This window comes from Chenopodium quinoa, unplaced genomic scaffold (assembly GCF_001683475.1).
Source record: "Chenopodium quinoa cultivar QQ74 unplaced genomic scaffold, ASM168347v1, whole genome shotgun sequence".
NCBI classification, from domain to species: Eukaryota; Viridiplantae; Streptophyta; class Magnoliopsida; order Caryophyllales; family Amaranthaceae; genus Chenopodium; species Chenopodium quinoa.
Window position 1 is genome coordinate 1,416,539 of NW_018742630.1, and position 22,773 is coordinate 1,439,311.

Below are 22,773 nucleotides of genomic sequence, written 5' to 3' on the forward strand. Positions count from 1 at the left end.
TTTCTAATGGTACAATTCAATATACAAAACATACGTATCACTTTAATTATTCAGAGTATTAAATGTATCACTAGCACAGTTAAGTGGAATATTCAAGTTTTCTAATGTCTGGTAAACTACGCTTCTGCCCTCCTATATAATTCGTTTGTCAATAGGTGCTATGCGCTGATATGCACTCCTATGCGCTAATACTTATTCCCCCAAAAGCAGACAATAATTCAATATATTCGTCGTCTCAACTCTTAAGTGTTTGAGCATCTTTATTCATGGGAAAAAAAAAATGCTTTCTCTCTCATATACACAAATCAAATAAATAATTTCTAACATGCTCTGCTTAACCATGAAACAAAAAAAAATTATTCATATTACTATTCACCTACCCCACCTCAATTTATCTTTTACTAAAAATTAAAATACATATATATAATTAACAATATAATAATATCAATTAAATATATATATATATATATATATATATATATATATATATATATATATATATATATATATATATATATATATTCACGTGACTTTTGGATTTAAAAATCAACAAAAGTCATTGTTGCGTCAAACAAACAATTTTAATGTTTCCAAACCATTCATAGTTGTTCACCCCACTATTCACCATCACCTAATTTTTTTATATTAAATTATTTAAATAGTAACCCAAACAATTTTGTTTATTCATGGTTAAGGTTGCTCTTAGTGATGGGCTAATTTTGTCCAGCTCCTAGGTTAAGGCGCTAAGCACTTAAGAGTATAGCCAATGGTTAACCACAACAATTGTGGGTATTGTTTATTTTATTCATTTCTCTTACTTCCACCTCATTTGTAACCACTCCTATAACTATTTTATAACCTATGTATCCCAATGGTTGTCCAATGGTTATAAATTATAAATACATCTTGACCATTGATCATTCGTCATTAACTATTAAATGGGTGGAGAATCTTTCAAAAGTGGGAAGAATATTTTATTTAATAACCATGTTACAATAACCGGTTATAACTTTAACCAGATTATTGTTTTCTCACTCCTCATTTTTCTCTTTCTACAATTGTGTATACTACCTCTGTTTTTATTTAGTGACACCATTCTCTTATCAAGCTTGTCAATATATTTAAACGATTAATATCTCTAATTCTCTACATTGTAAAATTATAATAAGTGAATATTAATAAAATATACATTGAGACGATTCAAACAAAATCCCACTTGACTATGTTTTATCGTAACTATAAATCACAAAAGCTAGTCAAAGTGTAGTTTGTGAATAGTGTAAAAGTCAAATGGTGTCAACTAAAAAAAAGCGGAGGAAGTAATATTTTTACACTCTCTCCTAATAACCAACCTAAATGGTTAACGGCTGGGTATACTCTAATTGTTAAGTCTTTAGCATCGTGCACCCAGCCGTTCATACAAATATACAATCGACTTGCAATAACTAGAGGGAGATTTTGAGTTTATTTCTAATGGTAAGGAAGTTGTTTCACTTTAACCATGATCTCAAGTTCGAGATTTTAGAACGTGTTAACAAATATTATAAGTGTTTTCCCCCAATTGGAGCTTGACCCGGCCCAAATCCGAATAATGGAGTAGTTGAACAATTTTAAAGTGCGTCAGTTTGACCGACACGTAGTTTTGGGATAGAGATATAACATGAGGGAATTTAGAGGTTGTTTGGTTGAACTTCTTGGAATTGATTTAGAATCCATTCCGTGATTTTATTTATTTGGTTGGACTATTTAAGTATGAAATCTCATACCTGAGGGATTCTAACTCCACCTTATTCTATTGGAATCTTGATGAAATCAGATAATCCATTGAAATGTTAAGAGAAAGCTTGAGGAAGAAGCAAAGCTAAATAAAATTTCAGAGCAATTTTTATTGATTTTGTAAGAATTGAATGAAATAATACAAGGGAGAATTGTATCCTATATTTATAGAAATACAGACTTAAAAGAATGTAAGTTTGTTAGAGAAATAACAAACTTCTAACAACCTATGCCACAACAGCAAAAGAGGAAATAACAAACTCCTACTAGAATAATCTAGAATCTTCTAGCAACTTCTAATAGCTTGAGCTGCTGTAGACTTGTGAGATGGTGCAAGTTTACTATGCTCGAGTTGCTAGTTGCTGACGTGAGCACCATTATCATCAACACCCCCCCCCCTCAAGGTAGGAGTGGTATGAGAAAACACTCCCAACTTGGACTATAAGTCATGAAACTGAGCAGAAGGTAATATCTTTGTGAAATGTCAGCAAGCTGATGCTTAGTTGGCAAGTAAGTAAGCTGGATTAAACCCTCTAGGACCTTTTCCCTTGTGAAATGACAGTCAATTTCTATATGCTTTGTTCTTTCATGAAAACCGGGTTTCGAGCAATATGCAAAGCAGATTGGTTGTCACAATGTAAGACAACAGGTTTGAGATTACTCACTCCAAGTTCAACCAGAAGCCTGCCTGTAGGGAATTTTTCAAACTCAATCTTGGGCCCTGTTATGGTTCATGCTTTTAGGCATAGCGGCATTCCAAGGAAAAGAAACTAGAGATAAAAGTGTCGCCAACAAGTTTTAGGAGCATGTAAATCGTTCACGGGTGTGAAGGTTACATCCCATTCACGATCACGGAGATCGCTAACTCCATAGTGGTCCGGAACCATGACTAGATGTTCGGGGATGATGGTACGAATCCAACCTAAATGAGATTGAACTCGCCCTAAATAGCCCTCTACTCAATTCTTATGATATTCATGTGCGCTTTTCGATCAACATACATACATCATATTAATCCTAAACCTGTTTAAATCTACGTTGGTTGATTATTAATGCACAATCAAATCTATTATTGGTGATCATTTTAATTAAAATTATATTGGACTAACTCAAATTATTAATTATCTTATTAGGCATGATTTCAAGTACAAATTCCCTTTAAACCTGCAAAAAGGGGCGTGATCAAGCAATAACAATAAATCGTGAATAATCAAGCAACATATGATTAATATAAGAATCATCATCATAACATCATCATCAAAATATCGTTAATAGTAAGATCCTAGGCATGATACTAAACGGATTAATAACAAATCCTAGCATGTTACTAATAACAAAATCAAAGCATTATCCTAAACATGATACTAGAAATCATAAAGACATCCTAACATGATACTAGAAATCATAAAAACATGCTAATCATGATACTAGGAATTAAAAGAACATTGTAAACATGATTTCTACTCCAAAATCAAAAGAATAATTAAAGAGATAATTGAATTACTCACTTTGATACCTCAACCTTCTTTCTATTAAAACAATACACACATTAGTAAACTTCAAGAAAGTTAAATCAATAAAGTAAATAAATCAAATATGAATTGAAATATTGATTTGGGACCAAACCCTCAAAACTATCAACCTTTCACGTCGAGGTCAAAGGCAACGTCGAGGATGACTAGGAGTATTCAAGTTTGTGAATGAGGTATTGTCAATGATTTGGGAGAGTATCAAGGATGTGTTTAGGCTAAGGCTAAGAACATGGGGATCAAGAGAGAGAATAGATGATCAAGATGATTGTTGATGGTTGTTGTCCATGATCTAAAACAGGGTAAAACGACCTCTATTTATAAGGAAAAAAGAGAGTTGAAGCGATCAGAAAATATCAGAATTCGAATCAAAATAGAACAGCTTTCATCGCGGTGCGACAAGGTCCATCGCGGCGCGATGGTTTAACAGCTCGTATCGCGGGGCGACAGGCTTATCACGATGCGAGAGAGTCCATCGCGGCGCGATGGTCCTATCGTCTGGTGATGATTTCCTAAAGATAAACAGCCGTACGAAATTTGATTTTCAATGGCATTGGGTAATTTATCCGTACGTCTTTTAATTTTGGACGGGATAAGGACTATCATATAAGAAGTTTTATTCGGGTTCGAACTCTTTTGATCTTTTTCTTTTTGGAAAGGATAAATTAAAACCTTCTAAATGATTCTAGAAGATCCTAAGGAATCCTAATGGATTTAGGATTGGGAATAAGGTATTTGGACCCTCACATGATCATTGAGTCGTAGGTAAGGTGGACCTAGGCCCGCTTTGGGCTCGGTTTAGTATTTTGGCCATAACTTGTCCGTTTTAAGTCGGATTTGGGCCTATAATAAATCGTTGGAAAGCTTTTTTCAAGCCTCATCCAACTAAGCAATAATTGGACCAGGATTATAGGCCAAAATAATTTGGTTTGGATGTTTTTATAAGTGGACCCGATATGAATGATTTTGGGCACAAAATGAATGATTTTGACTTTAAAGGCACGAAATGAATGATTTTGGATTAAAAAATTTAGGTAAGGTTAGGGATGTGGTCAAGGCTTAGGGGAAACTTCACGAGAGTCTTCAACTCTTCACTGAACTCGTAAATCAGAACGTGAAAGGTACTCATCACTAGGTTTGGTTTTTGGGGAGACACAATCAGGTGTCTACAAAAGCCCCCACTTTGACTGAATTTGGAGAAACGTATGTTTCGAAAACAAAAGTCAAAGTAAGTCGATAGGGATTGAGAATGATTCAGAACATTTTGCGATCCTAAAACATCGATCCTTTTTAACGCCGATACCTACAGAAAGCGTCTGTTCTACAAATAAAGGAGTTAAGGGAGAGAAACGCGTATCTAGGATTGTCGAACACACGTCTCTGGGTGACATCAAATCAAAGTTCGTTTTGTTTTACAACCCCACATTCTCAGGGAGCACCCTCGAAGACCGCAACGCTTCGAGCTATCTTCTCAAGTTGGGTGACAACTTTCACATTCTCAGGGAGCACTGTCGATGTCCACTCGTCTTTGAACAAAAGAGCTTTGAAAGAAATGTCCACGCGTCTCTGAACAAAAGAGCATTGAAAGAAATGTACACGCGTCTGTAAACAAAAGAGCTTTGAAAGAAGTTGCCCATGCGTCTCTGAACAAAAGAGCTTTAAAAAGGATTGTCCACACGTCTCTAAACAAAAAAGCATTGAAAAGGATTGTCCACGCGTCTCTGAACAAGCAAAAGAGTTTGAAAAGGATGCTCATGCGTCTCTAAGCAAAAGAGCTTTGAAAAATAAAACGGTGAGAATGTTAGATTGGTTGCGAACAAGAGCTTCAAAGAATTGGTGACGGGTGATGAAATTGTTCGATTGGCTGCGAACAGGAGCTTTGATGATTTGGTGAGATTGCTCGATTGACTCCAAACAGAAGCTTCAATGAATTGGTGCATCTTGTAAAATCAAATATTGCCAAAGGACTTTGCTAGTAGTTTTCTTGGGGTTGACCCAAGACTTGGTATACCCGACTCATTGTGTGTAGTTCCCCGTATTTTTATGTGTATTTTTATATGTATTTTAATTTAAATCAGTATTTCATAAAGTATTTAAATAATTTGAAATGACTTATATATGGTATTTATTAATTTAAAAAGAATTATTTTTACAAAAGGTCCATTTTTATTTATTTTAATAGTTTTGAAAATATTTTATTTCATGATTTAGAAACTTTGGGGGCATATGATTTTACAAAAGGAAGTTTAAAAGTCAATGGAATTTTTAAGAAATCAAATGACTAGTTTGAATAGAAGTAGGAATAATTAAGGATAGGAAGGGAATTTAAGCTTAGGAGGGCTTTAGAGAGGGGGTATAAATACCCATTTTATGAGCAACTTAGATCTTGTCCAAGGTGGAGAATACTCAAAGGTAAACTCTCTCTCTCCTTTAATTTTCCCCCTCCGCTATTTTTTTTTTATTTCACTCACGCACACCACCACCACTGGTGGCCGACTGCCACCACCACCACAATCGGCCGCCGAACGCACATAGCGAGGTGGCGCTGATCACTCTCCCATCTTTTCCCTCCTATTCGCCGGTTAAATAAAAAAAACTCTTCTCTTGTTTTAATTCTAATCTAGCCTTAATTCAATTATTATTTTTAGGTTGTGTGATGATTTTTTTTATGATGTTTGATTATTATTATTTAGTATATAATTTTTAGATTTAGTTTTTGAATTAAAAAAGCCCCAAATTGACAACCCTCGATTTCTAAATTAATGTATATTGATGGAATTTAATTGCAGATGATTAATATTATTGAAATAGGTGTTTTTAAACATAATTACAATAATTTTACATGTTTTTATAAAGTTGGAATTTTTATATAAAGATTAGAATTATGTTTCTTGAAAGGATTTATAATTACCCATTAATTGAGAATAAAAGTAGGGGTTTTAAATTAATTTTTAGCTTATTTTAGAGGGTTTATAAGTGATTTAAAGAGTGTATATATTGCTAGAAATTTATATTGAATTGGTATTAATGTCTCTTTGTAATTTTGGGTTGTAGGAGATTTCCAAGTGAGTGATTTCGTGTAGTCGTGGCGATTTTGAGATCATATTCGAGGTACGTTCGCATACTCGGTAATTATTTAAGTGTATAGAAGCATGCTAGGCTTTATTTAATTAATTCCAAGGTAGTATCATGATAGGTATTGGTTGGAATTGTTGATTGGATTGATGTTGGTGATTGATTTGTGAAGCATGAATTATTTGTGGTGAATTGATGATCGGAATTAATTATGTTGGTATGTTGAAAATGAACCACACTTTTATTATTGGCATGATTGAGAACATGTATAATTAAACTAAATGTTTAATTGAGGTTGGAATATTGAAAGAAAATTTTATTATGGTTCATATAATTTTTATTGATGCTATAAGCATGAGAAAGGAGCTATTTAAGTGTCTATGTACACGAGGATTAAATGATTTTTTGGTGCTTAAGTACACTTAAGGTGTTCTAAACATCGAGGGGTAGAATTTGTGGTGCTTTATGCGCTTAAGGTGTTATTTAACACCGAAGTAGTTTAAAAAGGATTCAACATTTAATTTATGTAGTTACTAATTATTCAAGAATTAAATTGGTGTGTTTAATTGCTTGAATGATTTATTATGATTGATTTTATTATGGTTAGAGAGTCATCACCAAGTCTAAAAATATGTAAATCACGTAAAGTGAAAGAGATTGCGCACCAAAACTCTTGGAACATATATACCTCGAGTATGAACATATGGGGGGAGTTATGCGACTTTATATTTGACAATAACTTCTACTTGTAGTACAGGACGCTGTATATTTCTTTTTATTATGCGCAGGTATTCCGCCACTTAAGAGTGGTTCTTTTATACTGGCACGGTTAGCTCCCTTGTTAGTACCCCTTTATTAGGGTAGGTTAGGGGGAAACCCGTTCGATGCATAATCAAGCTAAATAAATAATCTAGTGATTTTTTAGTTGGTTATGTTGTATGTTGTATGCTTGTAAACAGGTGCAACAAGGTAAGTTATGTGATGATAGGATGAAAGCATGTTAGTGTGTACTGCTTACGCTTATGTACTCAACATTGCTGATTGTGTGTTTGTATGTTTGTTTGGCCTTTTCTTTATCTTGGCCCTACGACGACGTATTTCTAATGGCGAGTAGTGGGGACAAAGTAAAGAGAAGCTTTTCAGGTGACAAAGCATATTCATGATGGGCATGAGGGAAGAGCGAATCATGCTTAGTTTCCATAAGAATGTGAAGTGATTTATTGCTTCGAATATTATATATTTTGCTTGTGAGACTAACACAAAGGTTTTAAGTTTTATTTCGGTTTTAATAAGGGCCTACAATGGTTCCAAGTTGTAGGTTGACTTCGTTTGACTTTGGTTTGGCTTTACTTTCGTTTGGTTTGACTTTTAAGTTGATTTGTTTTGATTGATTTTTAAAGAGAGTCTTCCGCTGTGTGTCTTTGATAATTGCCTTAGTCGTTTTCCATGGTGGCGGTAATGTCTTAGAATTTCCTATTTCGTATTTTAAAAAAAGCAAAATAGGTATTTTAAAGGAAAGGAATTTCTAGGGTGTTACATTGTGGTTAGTTGGATTGAGGTTGACTTAAGGCTTGGTGTTGCTCGACTCATTATGTGACTCAATGTACTCAACTCGACTCAATGTGATGTGACTCAACTCAATATGATATGACTTGATGTGTATCTCGTGCATACGACTTGTGTGTGTAAACTCAACTCGATGTGGTAACATGACTCAATATGCATGACTCGACTCGATATGGTGATACAATTCAATGTGAATGACTCGTGTGTACATTGTGTGGTGATTGTGCTCGTGCAACTCGAAAATGCATAAAAGCAAAAAGTTTCCGTTATTTTTATGGAGGGTACCAACTTTCCCCCGAAAAGAAAGACGTGAAAATGAAAAGGGTAGAGTGTTGGTGAAAACTGAAGTTTTGGAACTTCCTCAAAAGGAAAAGGGATGAAAAGATTGAATTGAGTAATGATGCATGTTGAATGAGCTTAATTAAGTGTACGCATTAATCGTTGTATTTCATGGTGCAAGGATTGATGACCTGATAATGAAAGTATTTGGGCAACTTAGGCGCGGAGGCTAAGTACTTCATACTTTGTGATGTAATGATGATCGTGATAATGAGTGATTCTAAGATGACAAGGGGTGCTTAGAGCTGTATCAAGATTTCATGAGAAAGGGTCCTAAGGGAAGGATTATTCGGCTATATATGTGTTTGTGATGTGTGTGAGAGCGACACTAAGGTTAGGCTGCAAAGGCTAAGGGTGTGAAAAAATATTTTGAGAAGAGCTAAATGATGGTGACTCTTAGGCTGGGTAGGGATAAGTATTGGGGATCCCTTGATAGGGATCATGGTGTGAATATGAGTGAATACATTTTTATTATGGTCGCACCTCAATGTGAGGTTGCCTACGTATCCATTAGGAATCAGGCCAAACGTAGCTCTAGCCGAACCTCGCACAAGCGTGTGTACACCTCAAAGAGGTCTTTCAAGGGTTGTTTTGGGGTTAGGCTAGAAGTTGAAGAAGAAGGAAAAAGGCTTAAGACCCAAAATAAGCCCCCAAGGTGTGCAATCTTACATTTAAATCTTGGTATTTGTATGTTTGAGGTTTCTCTCTTTTGAACTTATTTTTATTTTTGCATTTGAAATTTATTTCTAAATCTTCTTTTGGATAAGTGTGGGCAATCCCGATCATGCAGTCTATCACTCACTCGACATTCATGTTTCTCAGGAACGGTATCGAGCACTCGATAAGAGACGCAATCCGAGACATATTCATATCAAAGACATTGGAACACTTGCCCTTTTACACACTTTTAATTGCTATTTGAACTTTAGAAACTTTAATTTGGTAACAATCACTCAAGCTTTTGCTTTATTAATTGCATAAGTTGCACACTATCCCATCCCAAGGTTAGGTAGATGTGGGTTGAAAAAAGAAAGTCCAATCGTTAGACGAGGCTTAAAGTGGTTTATCAAAAGAGATTGTATATATGAAAGGGGAAAGGTGATATAATGTGGCTACAAAGGGTGCCTCAAATCATTGGTATACCTTGTGTTTAGTTCAGCGTGGATTTTTTTTTTTTTTTTAATAAATGAAATGAAATGCAATGATCATTTGCAAGGAAATAAGTCTTCATGTTATTGAAAATGGAAAAGGGTAAAAAAAAAACAAACTCATGAAGTAAATCTAAGGAAAATAATAGAGGGTGCCTATGCTAGACTTATCAAGGGAAAGGGAAACCAAAAATAAGAAAAGAATCATGAAATCTTGTTGTTGAAGCCCGCCTCGTGCTTTGTGCTTATCATCACTCGGTCTTCTTGCCTGCTGGAGGGAATGGAACCTTGTTTGCCTCAATGAAATCTCGAATGAGGTTTTGAAACCTGTAACATTCATCTGTGGATGCCCTTTGCCTCGATGGTACTTGCAATAAGAGTTGGGACCAATAGGCTTTTCTGGTGTGGGACCAATAGGCTTGATTAAACCTCGATCATAGAGACGATCGAAAGCGATATCATAGGATATTCCAATAGGTGTGAACTCTCTCTTGAGTTTCTTGTCTTTTAAAGTATCTTTATCAAGGGCCTAGATTTCATCGGCATCGATGTAGTTACTATGGGAAGAAGCGGACGAAGGATTGTCGTTCTTCCTGCTCTTGCCATTGTCGCCATTGTTATTAGCCTTGGCCTTCTTATTGCTCGAAGGAACATGAAGGTAATTTGAATCAATGAGGTCTTGAATGCGATCTTTAAGGGTGAAGCACTTTTCGGTAGTGTGACCATTGCCTCTATGATATTTGCAATAGGAGTTTGGATCCCAATTGGGAGACCGTCTCTCAGGTACTGGATCTTGGATTGGACTAATGGGATGAATAAAACCTTGGCCATGGATCGAAGATAGTCGAAAGCTTCATTATAAGTCATTCTTATCGGTATGTATTCATCAATGGTCCGTTTTACCCGTGGCTTAGGAGCATTAAGTTTTTCCTTTAGTCTTTGATGGGAAGAAGAAGAAGGAAGGTGGTCGTTCTTTTCATTCTTCTGATCCTGGCGATGAGGATTTTGTTCAATGACTGATATCTGATTCGCTAGGTCTTCCACCACACTCATAAGCATGGCGACGACATCTCGAAGTTTATGAACATCTTCTTTTAGACTTGCTGAGTTTTCCTTGGTGACATCTAAGAAAACTTCTTCATCTTCCTCAATCATGGCCACTTCGTTAATGGTAGTTATATAGACTTCTTCGATCATGGGCTCATCAATAGGTGTAATGAGGAGAGAAGGATCAAAGAACATTTAATCTTCTGCGATGGCTAGAACCTCGGAAGTTTTGTTATCATCGATCAAATCTTGGATAGCTTATTTGAGTTTCCAACATTCCTCAGTATCATGACCTTTTCCTTGGTGGTACTTGCAATGTTTATTAGGATCTTGCTTAGGTGGTCTGGCTTCTGGGACTGGATCTTTGATAGGTCCTATGGGCATGACCAATCCTTTGTGGTGTAGTTTATCGAAGGCTGTTTCATAGCTCATGCCAAGTGCAGTAAACACTCTTTTCGACCTTTGGATTTGTTTCTTAGGAGTGTCTATGGAGTGTACTTCATTAATGGGAGAGGAAGAAGAAGGATGGTCATTCCTCTTTCCTTTCGCATTATTATTATTAGCAGCTGCCAATTTCATAAGGTCGTCTTCAATTTCGATGCCTATATTGTAGACAGCTTTGAAAGTGTTTAGGAGTTGATATTTCAGGTACTCTTGATACTTTTCTTGGAAATTTCTAACGAACATTCTCACAGACTTTTTTCCGTCTGGGGCCTTAATCATCCTAGCAGAAACTTCCTTCCACATATTATAGAATTCTGTTAAGCCTGCATTATGTTTTTGTTTCAAGATTTCAAGCTCTCTGTAATCAGTCTCTACTTGTACGTTGCACTGGTATCTCTTGACGAAAGTATGTACAATGCTCTCCCAAGTAACAGTGTCCTTGGAATCCAGAAAAGAACCATTGTTGACACACCGGTTCTAATGAAAGATGGAAGAACAAAGGGAAAAGTTGCTTGTTAGCCCCCTTAATGTCCATGACCGTTTCGAAAGCTTTCAGGTTGAAATAAGGGTTGTCTGTGGGTTTGAACTTAGGAATGTCAGTGGTAGAGAACTTGTGCGGTAGAAGTCCCTTATTCAGTGAGATTCCCTTGGTACTCCTATCAATGTATTTATAGTCATGTTGGCTTAATGTCTCTTCGATGCATTTGATTATCTCAGGTGGAACATATTTATCAGGGTCTTCGGCCTTCTCCATTCAAGTGGTGAGTCCTTTGACCAGTTCAACCAGACCATCCACGGTCTTCTGGATTTTGTCAACATCTTCTTGTTTGGCCGCCATTGGTTTCTTCTTCCTTCGAACCGTGTTCATAAAGAAGATCTCTTGAATGTAGGAGTTGTTTCGAACTAATCGACCCTTTTTCCTTGACCAAACGCTGTAGAAAGGGAAACCATGGACACTCATTGTCAATCACATGAATCGAACTCGATTCAACATGCATAGATGGGGAAAGATCATAGTGTATGATGTGAAGGATATGTATGGGGAAAGCGTGAAAAAGGAAAGTATGTGAATGTGGAAAGTGTTTGAGAAGAAAGGTATAAGTTATGTGTAGACACCTGATTGTGTCTCCCCGAAAACCAAACCGAGTGATTAGTACCTTTCACGTCTTTGATTATCAAGTTAGGTAAAGAGTTGAAGAGTCTCATGAAGTTACCTTAAGCCTTGACCATATTTCTAGCCTTACCTAAAATGTTTTAATCCAAAATCATTTATTTCATGCCTTTAAACCCAAAATTATTCATTTTGTGTCCTTAAAATCATTCATTTTATGTCTAACTCATAAAACATCCAAACAAGTCTATTTTAGTCCATGATCTCGGTCCAATTATTGTTTAGATGGATGGGGCTTGAAAAGAGCTTTCCAATGAAATACTATAAGCCCAAATCCGACTTATAACGAATAACTTATGGCCAAAATACTAAACTGAACCCGAACCAAGCCTTACCTGCGACCCAATGATCATGTGGAGGTTCCATTTACCTTAATCCCATTCCTAAACCAATTAGGATTTATTAAAAGCTTTTAGAAATCTCTAGAAGATTATTTTCGATCCTAAATCCGTTAGGATTTATTATGAGCTTCTAGAATCCTATAGAAGGTTCTAATTTATCTTGTTTTCTAAAGATAAAGATTTAAGAATTTGACTATGAATAAAACATCTCTTTTTTTTAAGATCCCAATCCCGGTCAAAATAGAATACGTATGGAAATTTGATTGACCCAATCCGATTGGAAATTGTATTCCGCACGAATTTTATCGATTCAAAAACCATCGCGGAACGACAGAACCATCGCGCCGTGATAGTTACATCGCGGCGCGATATTTCCATCACGCCGTGATGGACCTATCGCGTCGCGATGAGACTTGTTTTAGTCCAATTTGAATTCTGACTCTTTTCTGATCATTTCGACTCTCTTTTTTCCTCTATAAATGGAGGTCGTTTTACCCCGTTTTCAATCACCAACAATCATCATTAATACCCTCTCTGATATTCTTTCTCTCTCTTAATTCTTTATGTTCTTAGCTTAGCCTAAACACATCCTTCATACTCTCCCCAATCAAACACCATACCTCCTTTGAGAGATTTGAATATTCCTTGCCCTCCTCGACGTTGCCTTCGACCCCGATGTGAAAGGTTGATAGTTCTGAGGGTTTGGTCCCAAATCTATGTTTCAATTATTATTTGATTTATTTACTTTGTTGATTTAATCTTTCTTGAAGTTATTAACGTGTATATTGTTTTAATAGCAAGAAAGTCAAGCATCAAAGTGAGTAAATCTACTATCTTTATTCTTTGATTTTGGATTAGAAATCATGTTTAGAATATTATTTTAATTCCTAGTATCATGTTAGGTTGTCTTTATGATTCCTAGTATCATGCTTAGGATGCTTCTTATGTTTCTAGTATCATGTTTAGGATAATGCTTTGATTATGATTTTTAGTGACATGCTAGGGTTTGTTATTAATCCGTTTAGTATCATGCCTAGGATCTTACTACTAATAACGTTTTGATGATATAATTATGATGATGATTGTTGTGTCAATTATACGTTGCTTGATTATTCATGAATATCATAAGAATTAAGTAGAGGACGATTTAGGGAGGGTTCAATCTCTTTTAGGTTGGATTCGTACCATCATCCCCGAATATCCAGTCATAGTTCCGGACCACTATGGAGTTAGAGATCTCCATGATCGTGAATGGGGTGTAACCTTCACACCCGTGAACGGTTTACAAGTTCCTAAAACTTGTTGGCGACTTTTCTATCTCTAGCTTCCTTCCCTTGGAGTGCCGCCATGCCTAAAAGCATGAACACAGTGGGGCTCAAAAGGTTGAGTTTGAAAAATTCCCTACAGTATGTAATGTATGGAAAGTGATGTAAAGGGAAAGAATGTATTTGTGGAAAGATGTGGAAAAATCCAGGAATAGGATGGACCCTCAACTCGAATGACAGAAAGGATGACTCATGCATGGACCTAATACATGGTGGTGGTGTGAAAAAAGAGTATGTACAAAGTGTGTGCAAAGACTCGTGAGTGAAAGTGATATTTACAAGACCCGTGTTATGACCATGTGACTAGACATGCAGTTTGACTCATACAAGACCAGGGAAAGACCTCATATTGACTTTAAATTGGTTAAACATGGCAATGGGACTCGATGTGAAGACTCGGAAGGAAAGACAGAACCAAGGCGTTACGTTGGGACTGTCGCGTGGCGATGGCTCTATCGCGGTGCCTCAATCTTGACGTGTCGCGATGGTCGCCATCGTCTCGCGCCACAAGTCAGAAACCGTGCGCCATGAATTGAACATTACAATGACTTGTTTTCAGTCATTCCTTCAAAGGTTTAAGCCTAAAAGTATTCTAGGGTGAGCATATCTATACTTTATTAACCAAATTATTTAAGCAAAGTCCTTTAGGTTAGTATGTAAAGACATATGTACAAGAGAGAAGTCAAAGAAAACGGTTAGTTTAATCACAAGTAAGCTATGCACAAGTAAGAGATGCACAAGTAGTCAAGTAGTCACATTATGATGCAATGAGCTTGCCACCTAACCATAGCTCTAGTTCTCTAAGGTCAAGGATTATGGTGTCCAAAAGGGTCCATGGTTAAGAGTCCAGATGCATCGCGCGGAAGCCTTACCTTAGAAGGGTTGACACCATGGACGGGACCTCGCGAGTTAAACTCAACTCCGTGGTTTGGTGAATTCAACAAACCCATATGCACCCATCATTGCCTGGAGCGTTTATTAGGTTGGACAAAGCGTGAATTTCCATGGGCTAAATCCATATGTAAAACACATATAGGTTCGGAAAGGTCAAAAAAACTTAATCAGGAAGTAAAATCATCGAGACAATACTAGAATCAGGAAGAATGGGAAGACAGAAGGCTGGCGCAAAATCGCCAGATCTATCACCGGACGATAGGGAGCATCATCTAGCGATAACTCCATCGCGACGCGATGAAGCTGTCGTCTGGTGTCGGTCATTGACGTCTTGCGCTAGTTCTGGCGTTTTGCGGCAATTTCTATTTTCGATGTTTTTTTCGATTTTCGTAGCGTCTTTTCGGTTCTAGTTGTGAAAAATATTTTCGGCCTTTCCTACGTGTATGTCCTATGTTTTTTACGCATTACGGATGGTATTTCCATTGCGAACCTTTTATGTTTATGCCATAATGTTAATCCAAATTATGCACATGATTATCTAAAATCTTTCAAGTCTCATCCACTCATTTTAAATCAATTGCTAAAATAATTTTAGGAATCAATCTAGAAATCCTTCCCAGTGGAGTCGCCAAAAACTGTAGGGAATTTTTCAAACTCAATCTTGAGCCCTACTGTGGTTCATGCTTTTAGGAATGGCGACGTTCCAAGGAAAGAAGTTAGAGGTAAAAGAGTTTCCAACAAGTTTTAGGAACTTGTAAACTGCTCATGGGTGTGAAGGTTACATCCCATTCACGATCACGGAGATCTCTAACTCCATAGTGGTCCGGAACCATGACTGGATGTTCGGGGATGATGGTACAAATCCAACCTAAATGATATTGAACCAGACCTAAATAGGCCTCTACTCAATTCTAATGATATTCTTGTGCGCTTTTCGATCAACATACATACATCATATTAATCCTAAACCTGTTTAATCTACGTTGGTTGATTATTAATGCACAATCAAATCTATTATTGGTGATCATTTTAATTAAAATTATATTGGCCTAACTCAAATTATTAATTATCTTATTAGGCATGATTTCAAGTACAAATTCCCTTTAAACCTTTAAAAAGGGGCGTGATCAAGCAATAACAATAAATCATGAATAATCAAGCAACATATGATTAATATAACAATTATCATCATCATCAAAATATCGTTAATAGTAAGATCCTAGGCATGATACTAAACAGATTAATAACAAATCTTAGCATGTTATTAATAACAAAATCAAAGCATTATCCTAAACATAATACTAGAAATCATAAAGACATCCTAACATGATACTAGAAATCATAAAAACATGTTAAGCATGATACTAGGAATTAAAATAACATCGTAAACATGATTTTTACCCCAAAATCAAAAGAATAATTAAAGAGATAATTGAATTACTCATTTTGATGCCTCAACCTTCTTTCTATTAAAACAATACCCACGTTAGTAAATTTCAAGAAAGTTAAATCAATAAAGTAAATAAATCAAATATGAATTGAAATAATGATTTGGGACCAAACCCTCAGAACTATCAACCTTTCACGTCGAGGTTGAAGGCAATGTCGAGGATGTCTAAGAGTATTCAGGTCTCGTGAATGAGTTATTGTGAATGATTTGGGAGAGTATCAAGGATGCGTTTAGGTTAAGGCTAAGAATAAGGGGATCAAGAGAGAGAATAGATGATTAAGATGATTGTGATGATTGTTGATGGTTGTTGTCCGTGATCTGAAACGGGGTAAAACGACCTCTATTTATAAGGAAAAAAATAGAGTCGAAGCGATCAGAAAAGATTAGAATTCGAATCGGAATAGAACAGCTTTGATCGCGGCGCGACAGGGTACATCGCAGCGCGATGGGACTATCGCGGCGCGATGGTTCAACTGCTCGTATCGTGGGGCGACAGGCTTATCGCGATGCGACAGAGTCCATCGCGACGCGATAGGACTATCTCGGCGCGATGGTCCTATCGTCTTGCGATGATTTCCTAAAGATAAGCAACTGTAAAGAATTTGTTTTCCAATGGAATTAGGTTAACGAAATTTATTCGTACGTCTTTTAATTTGGACGGGATAAGGACTATCATATAAGAAGTTTTATTCGGCTTCGAACTCTTTTGATCTTTATCTTTTCGGAAAGGATAAATTAGAACCTTCTAGATGATTCTAAAAGCTCCTAAGGAATCCTAATGGATTTAGGATTGGGAATAAGGTATTTAGACCCTCACATGATCATTGGATCATAGGTAAGGTGGACCTAGGTCCAATTTGGGCTCGGTTTAGTATTTTAGCCATAACTTGTCCGTTTTAAGTTGAATTTGGGCTTACAATATATCGTGGGAAAGCTCTTTTCAAACCCCATCTAAATAAGCAATAATTGGACCAGGATTATGGACCAAAATAATTCGGTTTGGACGTTTTTATAAGTTGAATATGAAATGAATGATTTTGGGCACGAAATGAATGATTTTGGATTTAAACAGTTAGGTAAGGTTAGGGATACATATGGTCAAGGCTTAGGGGAAACTTCACGAGAGTCTTCAACTCTTCACCATACTCGTAAATCAGAACGTGAAAGGTACTCATCACTGGGTTTGATTTTTGGGGAGAAACATTCAGGTGTCTACACTGACCAACCAAGTACTTCAGCAGTAACTGCAGCCATAGCCCTGTATTCTTCCTCAGCAGATGATTTGGAAACTGTAGTTTGCTTCTTAGACTTCCAAAATATTGGAGAACCTCCAAGAAGCATAATATACCCAATAAGTGACTTCCTTGAATCTGAGCAGGGTGTCCAATCAGAGTCAGAGTATGCTTGTAAAGACAAGATATCTAAACCCTTTAAAAGTATGCCCTACCTTTCTGATTAATTGATGTATCTAAGGGCATGATGCAATGCAGCCAAATGAGAGCATCGAGGAGATTGCATAAATTGGCTAAGAGATTGAACAACAAATGCCATGGTCAGGTCTAGTGTTTGTCAAGAAGTTAAATTCCCCACCAGAGATCTATACCACTCAACATCAGAAAGAAGCTCACCATCTGAAGCATTGATGAGCTTGAATTTTAAGGGCAAAGGAGTGATAACTCTTTTACTTAAATCCAAGCCACAATTAAGTAAAAGTTCCCTAATGAACTTTTCCTGACTGAGAATGATACCTTCAAAACTGTAACCAACCTCAATTCCCAAAAAATAATTCATTCTGCCAAGGTCCTTAATACTAAAAGCTTGATGCAAATGAGCTTTTAGTTCATTGATTCCATTATATACAGTGCCAGTAAGAATTATGTCATCAACATAAACTGCTGCAACACAAAGTAAACCATCCTGTCTTCTTAAAAACAAACTTAAATCATTCTCAGATCTCTGAAATCCTAACTGTATTAAGGATTGGACCAACTTCTCATGCCATTGCCTTGAAGCTTGTTTCAGGCCATATAATGACTTCCTTAACCTACAAACTTTGTTGTTTGGATTTGGAAGTCCCTCAAGAGCTTTCATGTAAACTTCTTCCTTCAAATCTCCATGAAGAAAGGCATTGTTAATGTCAAGCTGAAATAAGGGCCAATTGTTGCTTGCAGCTAGAGCAATAAGACACCAAATAGTGCTCATCTTGACAACAAGACTGAAAGTCTCCTCATAGTCAATGTCATATTTCTGATTGAAGCCCTTTGCAACCAATCTAGCTTTACATCTTTCTAGTTCACCATTTGCTTTTAATTTGACCTTAAAAACCCATTTACATCCAATAGATTTCTTTCCCTTAGGTAGATCAACTAAATTCCAAGTAGCATTGTCATTAAGAGCTTGTAATTCCTTTTGCATAGCTTCAACCCAAATTTCTTGCCGAGAAGCTTCTTGATAAGAAACTGGTTCAACAATATCACACGATTGAGCTAAGAAAGCCTTGAACTCAACTGGAAAAGCATCATCAGAAATCACATAACACCAATTGCTATCCTTGTCAAAACATGCTAAATAGCATTCATAGGCTAAAAGATAAGAATGAAGGTGGTTTGTGAGGTCTAGAGGAATGTCTAGGTCCAGGATGAGATTGTATATTGGACAAATCCACAACTAGTGAAGGATCTGTTTGAACATTTTGAGAAAGAGTAAAATAGATAGAAGAATTAGAAGTAGAGACAGATGGAGAAGAGAGAGTAGAATTATGACTTGAATCTGAAGTGTGAAGTATATGATCATGGGATGGAAAAATAGAATTAGTGTAAGAGAATTCTGGCATATCTTGTATTTCAGGAGAAAAGGAAGCAGGGAGATAAATGGCATTTGTGTAAATGGAATTTGAAGAAGATATTTTGGAAGGAGATGATACAGAAAGTGTCTTTCATGAAAGTGAACATCTCTGGAAACTAATACTTTGTGAGTTTCAATATCCAGAATCTTGTATCCTTTTTTACTAGAAGAATAGCCAATAAAAATACAGGGTTTTGCTCTCTCATCAAGCTTTGATCTCTTCACCTTAGATAAAGAAATATAGCACAAACAACCAAATTAAATGTTCTAAGATGATCAAGATTAGGAACAATATTATGAAGCCTGAAATAGGGTGTATCATTATTAATGACTCTTAGAGGCATCCTGTTTATTAGATAAGTGGCACAAAGCACACACTCACCCCAATATCTATCTAGCATTTTGGACTGAATAAACAATGTTTTACCAGTTTCAAGCAAATGCTTATGTTTTCTTTCCACTACTCCATTTTCCTGAGGAGTATCACTGCAGCTAGTGTGACTCAAAATTCCTAGCTTTTGATATAGAACCTTCATATCAGCCTCACATAATTCTTGTGCATTATCAGACCTAACACACTTGACTCTAGTATTAAACAGTGTTTCAACCATATTCAAGAAATTCCTCATGACAGGTAACAACATCACTCTTTGTTTTTATCATCCACTATTGTCAAAAATTGATTACAACCTGAAGGATTTTTTTATAGAATGTGGACCCTACACATCTATATGTAACAACTCAAAAGGAGAAACTGTCTTGATTGAACTGATAAAAAAAGACACTCTAGTCTGTTTTGCCTTGGGACAAACTTGACAAATTGTGTTGTCCAGGCAAGGTCTTATTTCACACTTAGGGAAAACTACTTTCAATTTACTAAAAGGAAGAAGACCAAGCCTAAGATGTAAAAGCTTAGCAGCATCTACTACAGCTAGACAAAAAGCAATACAATGATGTTTATTGACTTCTCCTAAATTCTGATAAAAAATCTTCTGATCTTCAACATTGTACAGACCAGACTTCAAACTACCAAGAAGAATCGACTTCCTTTTCTGTGATTGAACAAAGCATTTTTCATGAGTAAAATGCAACTTACACTTCATATCTTTGCATAGCTTATGAAAAAAGATTAAGTTGTACTAAAAATCTGGAACATGAAGCAGATTATGCAAAGTAATTTGATTAGTCAAGTTCACACTACCAATATGCTTAACTTGTATTTTGCTACCATCTGGTATTGTGATGTAAGCACCAGAATGATTAACAGTTTTATATTCAGAGAAAAAATTAATGTCAGAGGAAAAATGATCAGTTGCACCACTGTCTAACAACCATTTAGTTTTAGAGCAAGAAAGGAAGCAGAAAGAGCATGTACCTGCTATCATAGCATGTCCAGGTATTTCACCATTAGCACTAGCACCATCAATATTCTGCTCCTAAGCACTCAGATAGCTCATGAACTATTTGTATTGTTCACCTGAAACAGTTCTTGAATGATTATCATCAATCTCCATGTCACCAGCTTCAGAACAAGAGAATGTTGCTACTCTCTTCTCTTTAAATCCTTTGAATCCTAGTGGAAAGCCATTCAGCTTGAAGCATCTGTCTATGCTATGCCTTGGTATCTCACAGTGTGTGCAATAGTATTTATTCAGGTTTGTCAACCCTAGGGCCAGCATTCAATAAGTTCCTGAAATTGTTGTTGTTGTTGTTGTTATTCTTCAGAAAATTGTTTTGTTTCTGGAAGTTGCCTCCACCTTGTGGTCTGAATCTATTCTTTCCAAAATCATTGTAGTACCTCTTTTCTACTGCAAATTCCATTGATTCATGTTGAACATTTATTCCAGAAATTTCTTTGTGTTTCTCTTCTTGAGCAAACATCCTGTATGCTTTTGTAACTTTTGGCAAAGTCTGCATCATAAGGAATGTTTAGGGAAAATCTTAGTAGGGTAGTTCTAGAAATTTGCTTAAGGTTTAGGGGTAATAATAATCAATCTTGCAAATAACAATCACAATAACCAAGAACAATAACACAATAAAGAACGAGTAAACTAAATAATGAAGTAAGAGTTAAAGAAACAATAATGAGTAAGGATGGGCTCCTTGATCAGAATGGACATAGAATTCATAAGTAACTTGCATATATTTTCGAGTATTAATGTATGAATGAGGTTATTACATACGTTCTTAGCTATTTATACCTAGGGAATACTAGGGTTTACAAGTATTTTCGGAATGTATTCAAAAAGGGAAGATCTTTGTTGATTATTCTTCTTTCCTTGCGCTCCTTGTATATTTTTGGTATGCTTTCCCAGCTGATTGACTAATTGATCCTTTTGCCATACTTGTGCCAATCAAGTCGTTTGAATGGATTTCCTCTTTATTTGGCTTGCTCTTGGTTCCTTGGTCGTGCCTTACGTGTTTTGGGCTTCTTGGGAGTATAGGGGGCCCAACAAGTAATTTTCCTCTAATTGCAGCATATTGATCAGAAAGCTTCATCATGAACTGTATAACCATCTTTTGTTGGTGTAGTTCAAAAACTCTCTTGGTAAGATTGCAAGTACAATTGTTGCATGTGCAGTAAGCTAATTGTTGAGCTTCATCAACAACATCCCAAACTGACTTGATTTCGGTGAAAAACTAAGCAATGGACTGAGAACCTTAACTGATTTCAGCCAATTTTTGCTCAAGTAGTGAGTAAATCTGAGCAAGTGAGGTTTATCCATATCTTTCCTCAAGATCTAGCCAAGTCTCTCTATAAGACTTCATAAACATCACATTGCTAGCTATAGTCTCTTCTAGATTAAACAAAATCCAAGAACACACAAGATTATTACATCTCTCCCAGGCCTTATATTCATTACTCAGAATATCAGCAGGTTTAGCATAGGTTCCATTAACAAACCTAGCTTATTCTTAGCAGAAAGAGTCAACAACATAGCTCTCTTTCAGCTTGTGAATCCATCACCATTAAACTTGAATGATACTAACTGAATCGAGTTAGCATCTGAAGGATGAATGTAGTAAATGCTAGCAGGATTCTGGTTCAAAGGAAGAACATAATTGTTCTGATTTCTATTGTTTGATTCTCCATCCATATTTCTCAAGATTATCAACAATTTTCATGAATTACTCAAAGTATGCAACACAAATCAGAAGTTCTAGCAAAACTTAGATCAAGATTTCTAGCAATAATTCGAAGAACAAGTAGTAATTCTTCAGGCAAAATCAGGAATGAATCGATTATTCAGATTGATTTGATTATTTTGATCAAATTCTGACTCGTAATCTGAAACAAACGAGTACTTACAAAACTAGTGATCTGAATCAAATTGATCTGAATTTGCGGAAAATTGGCAGCAAAAGGCAGGAAACCTGCTCTGATACCATGATGAAATCAGAGAATCCATTGAAATGCTAAGAGAAAGCTTGAGGAAGAAACAAAGCTAAATAAACTTTCAGGCAATTTTTATTAATTTTGTAAGAATTGAATGAAATAATACAAGGGAGAATTGTATCCTATATTTATAGAAATACAGACTTAAAAGAATCATAGTTTGTTATAGAAATAACAAATTTCTAATAACCTATGCCACATCAACAAATGACAAGGAGAGTAAATAACAAACTCCTACTAGAATAATCTAGAATCTTCTAGCAACTTCTAATAGCTTGAGTTGCTGTTGAAAGCCTTTGATCCTCGAGCTGCTGTAGACTTGTGAGATGGTGCAGGTTTACTATACTCGAGCTACAGCCAAGGCTGGCTAAGGCCCTGTGCAAGCTGGTCCTCAGCACAGGGCCTCAATGGCCCAATTTATTTTAAG

General features: G+C 36.2%; 1 protein-coding gene across 1 annotated transcript; it reads right to left on the minus strand.

The window, feature by feature from the left end:
• Window positions 1-10,738: 10,738 nt before the first annotated feature.
• Window positions 10,739-11,678, minus strand: LOC110721753. The gene is made up of 2 exons (XM_021900943.1): window positions 11,339-11,678; window positions 10,739-11,247 (listed from the first exon to the last, which is right to left on the minus strand). The coding sequence occupies exons 1-2, from the start codon at window positions 11,676-11,678 to the stop codon at window positions 10,739-10,741; spliced, it is 849 nt and encodes a 282-aa protein (XP_021756635.1).
• Window positions 11,679-22,773: the final 11,095 nt, after the last annotated feature.

What these genes read in the sequence shown, in the direction of transcription:
- LOC110721753 (XM_021900943.1), bottom strand. Translation starts at nt 11,678, where the DNA reads ATGGAGAAGGCCGAAGACCCTGATAAATATGTTCCACCTGAGATAATC. An exon ending in CTGTTACTTGGGAGAGCATT is followed by an intron (nt 11,248 to 11,338) that starts GTACATACTTTC and finishes AACATAATGCAG; the next exon opens with GCTTAACAGAATTCTATAAT.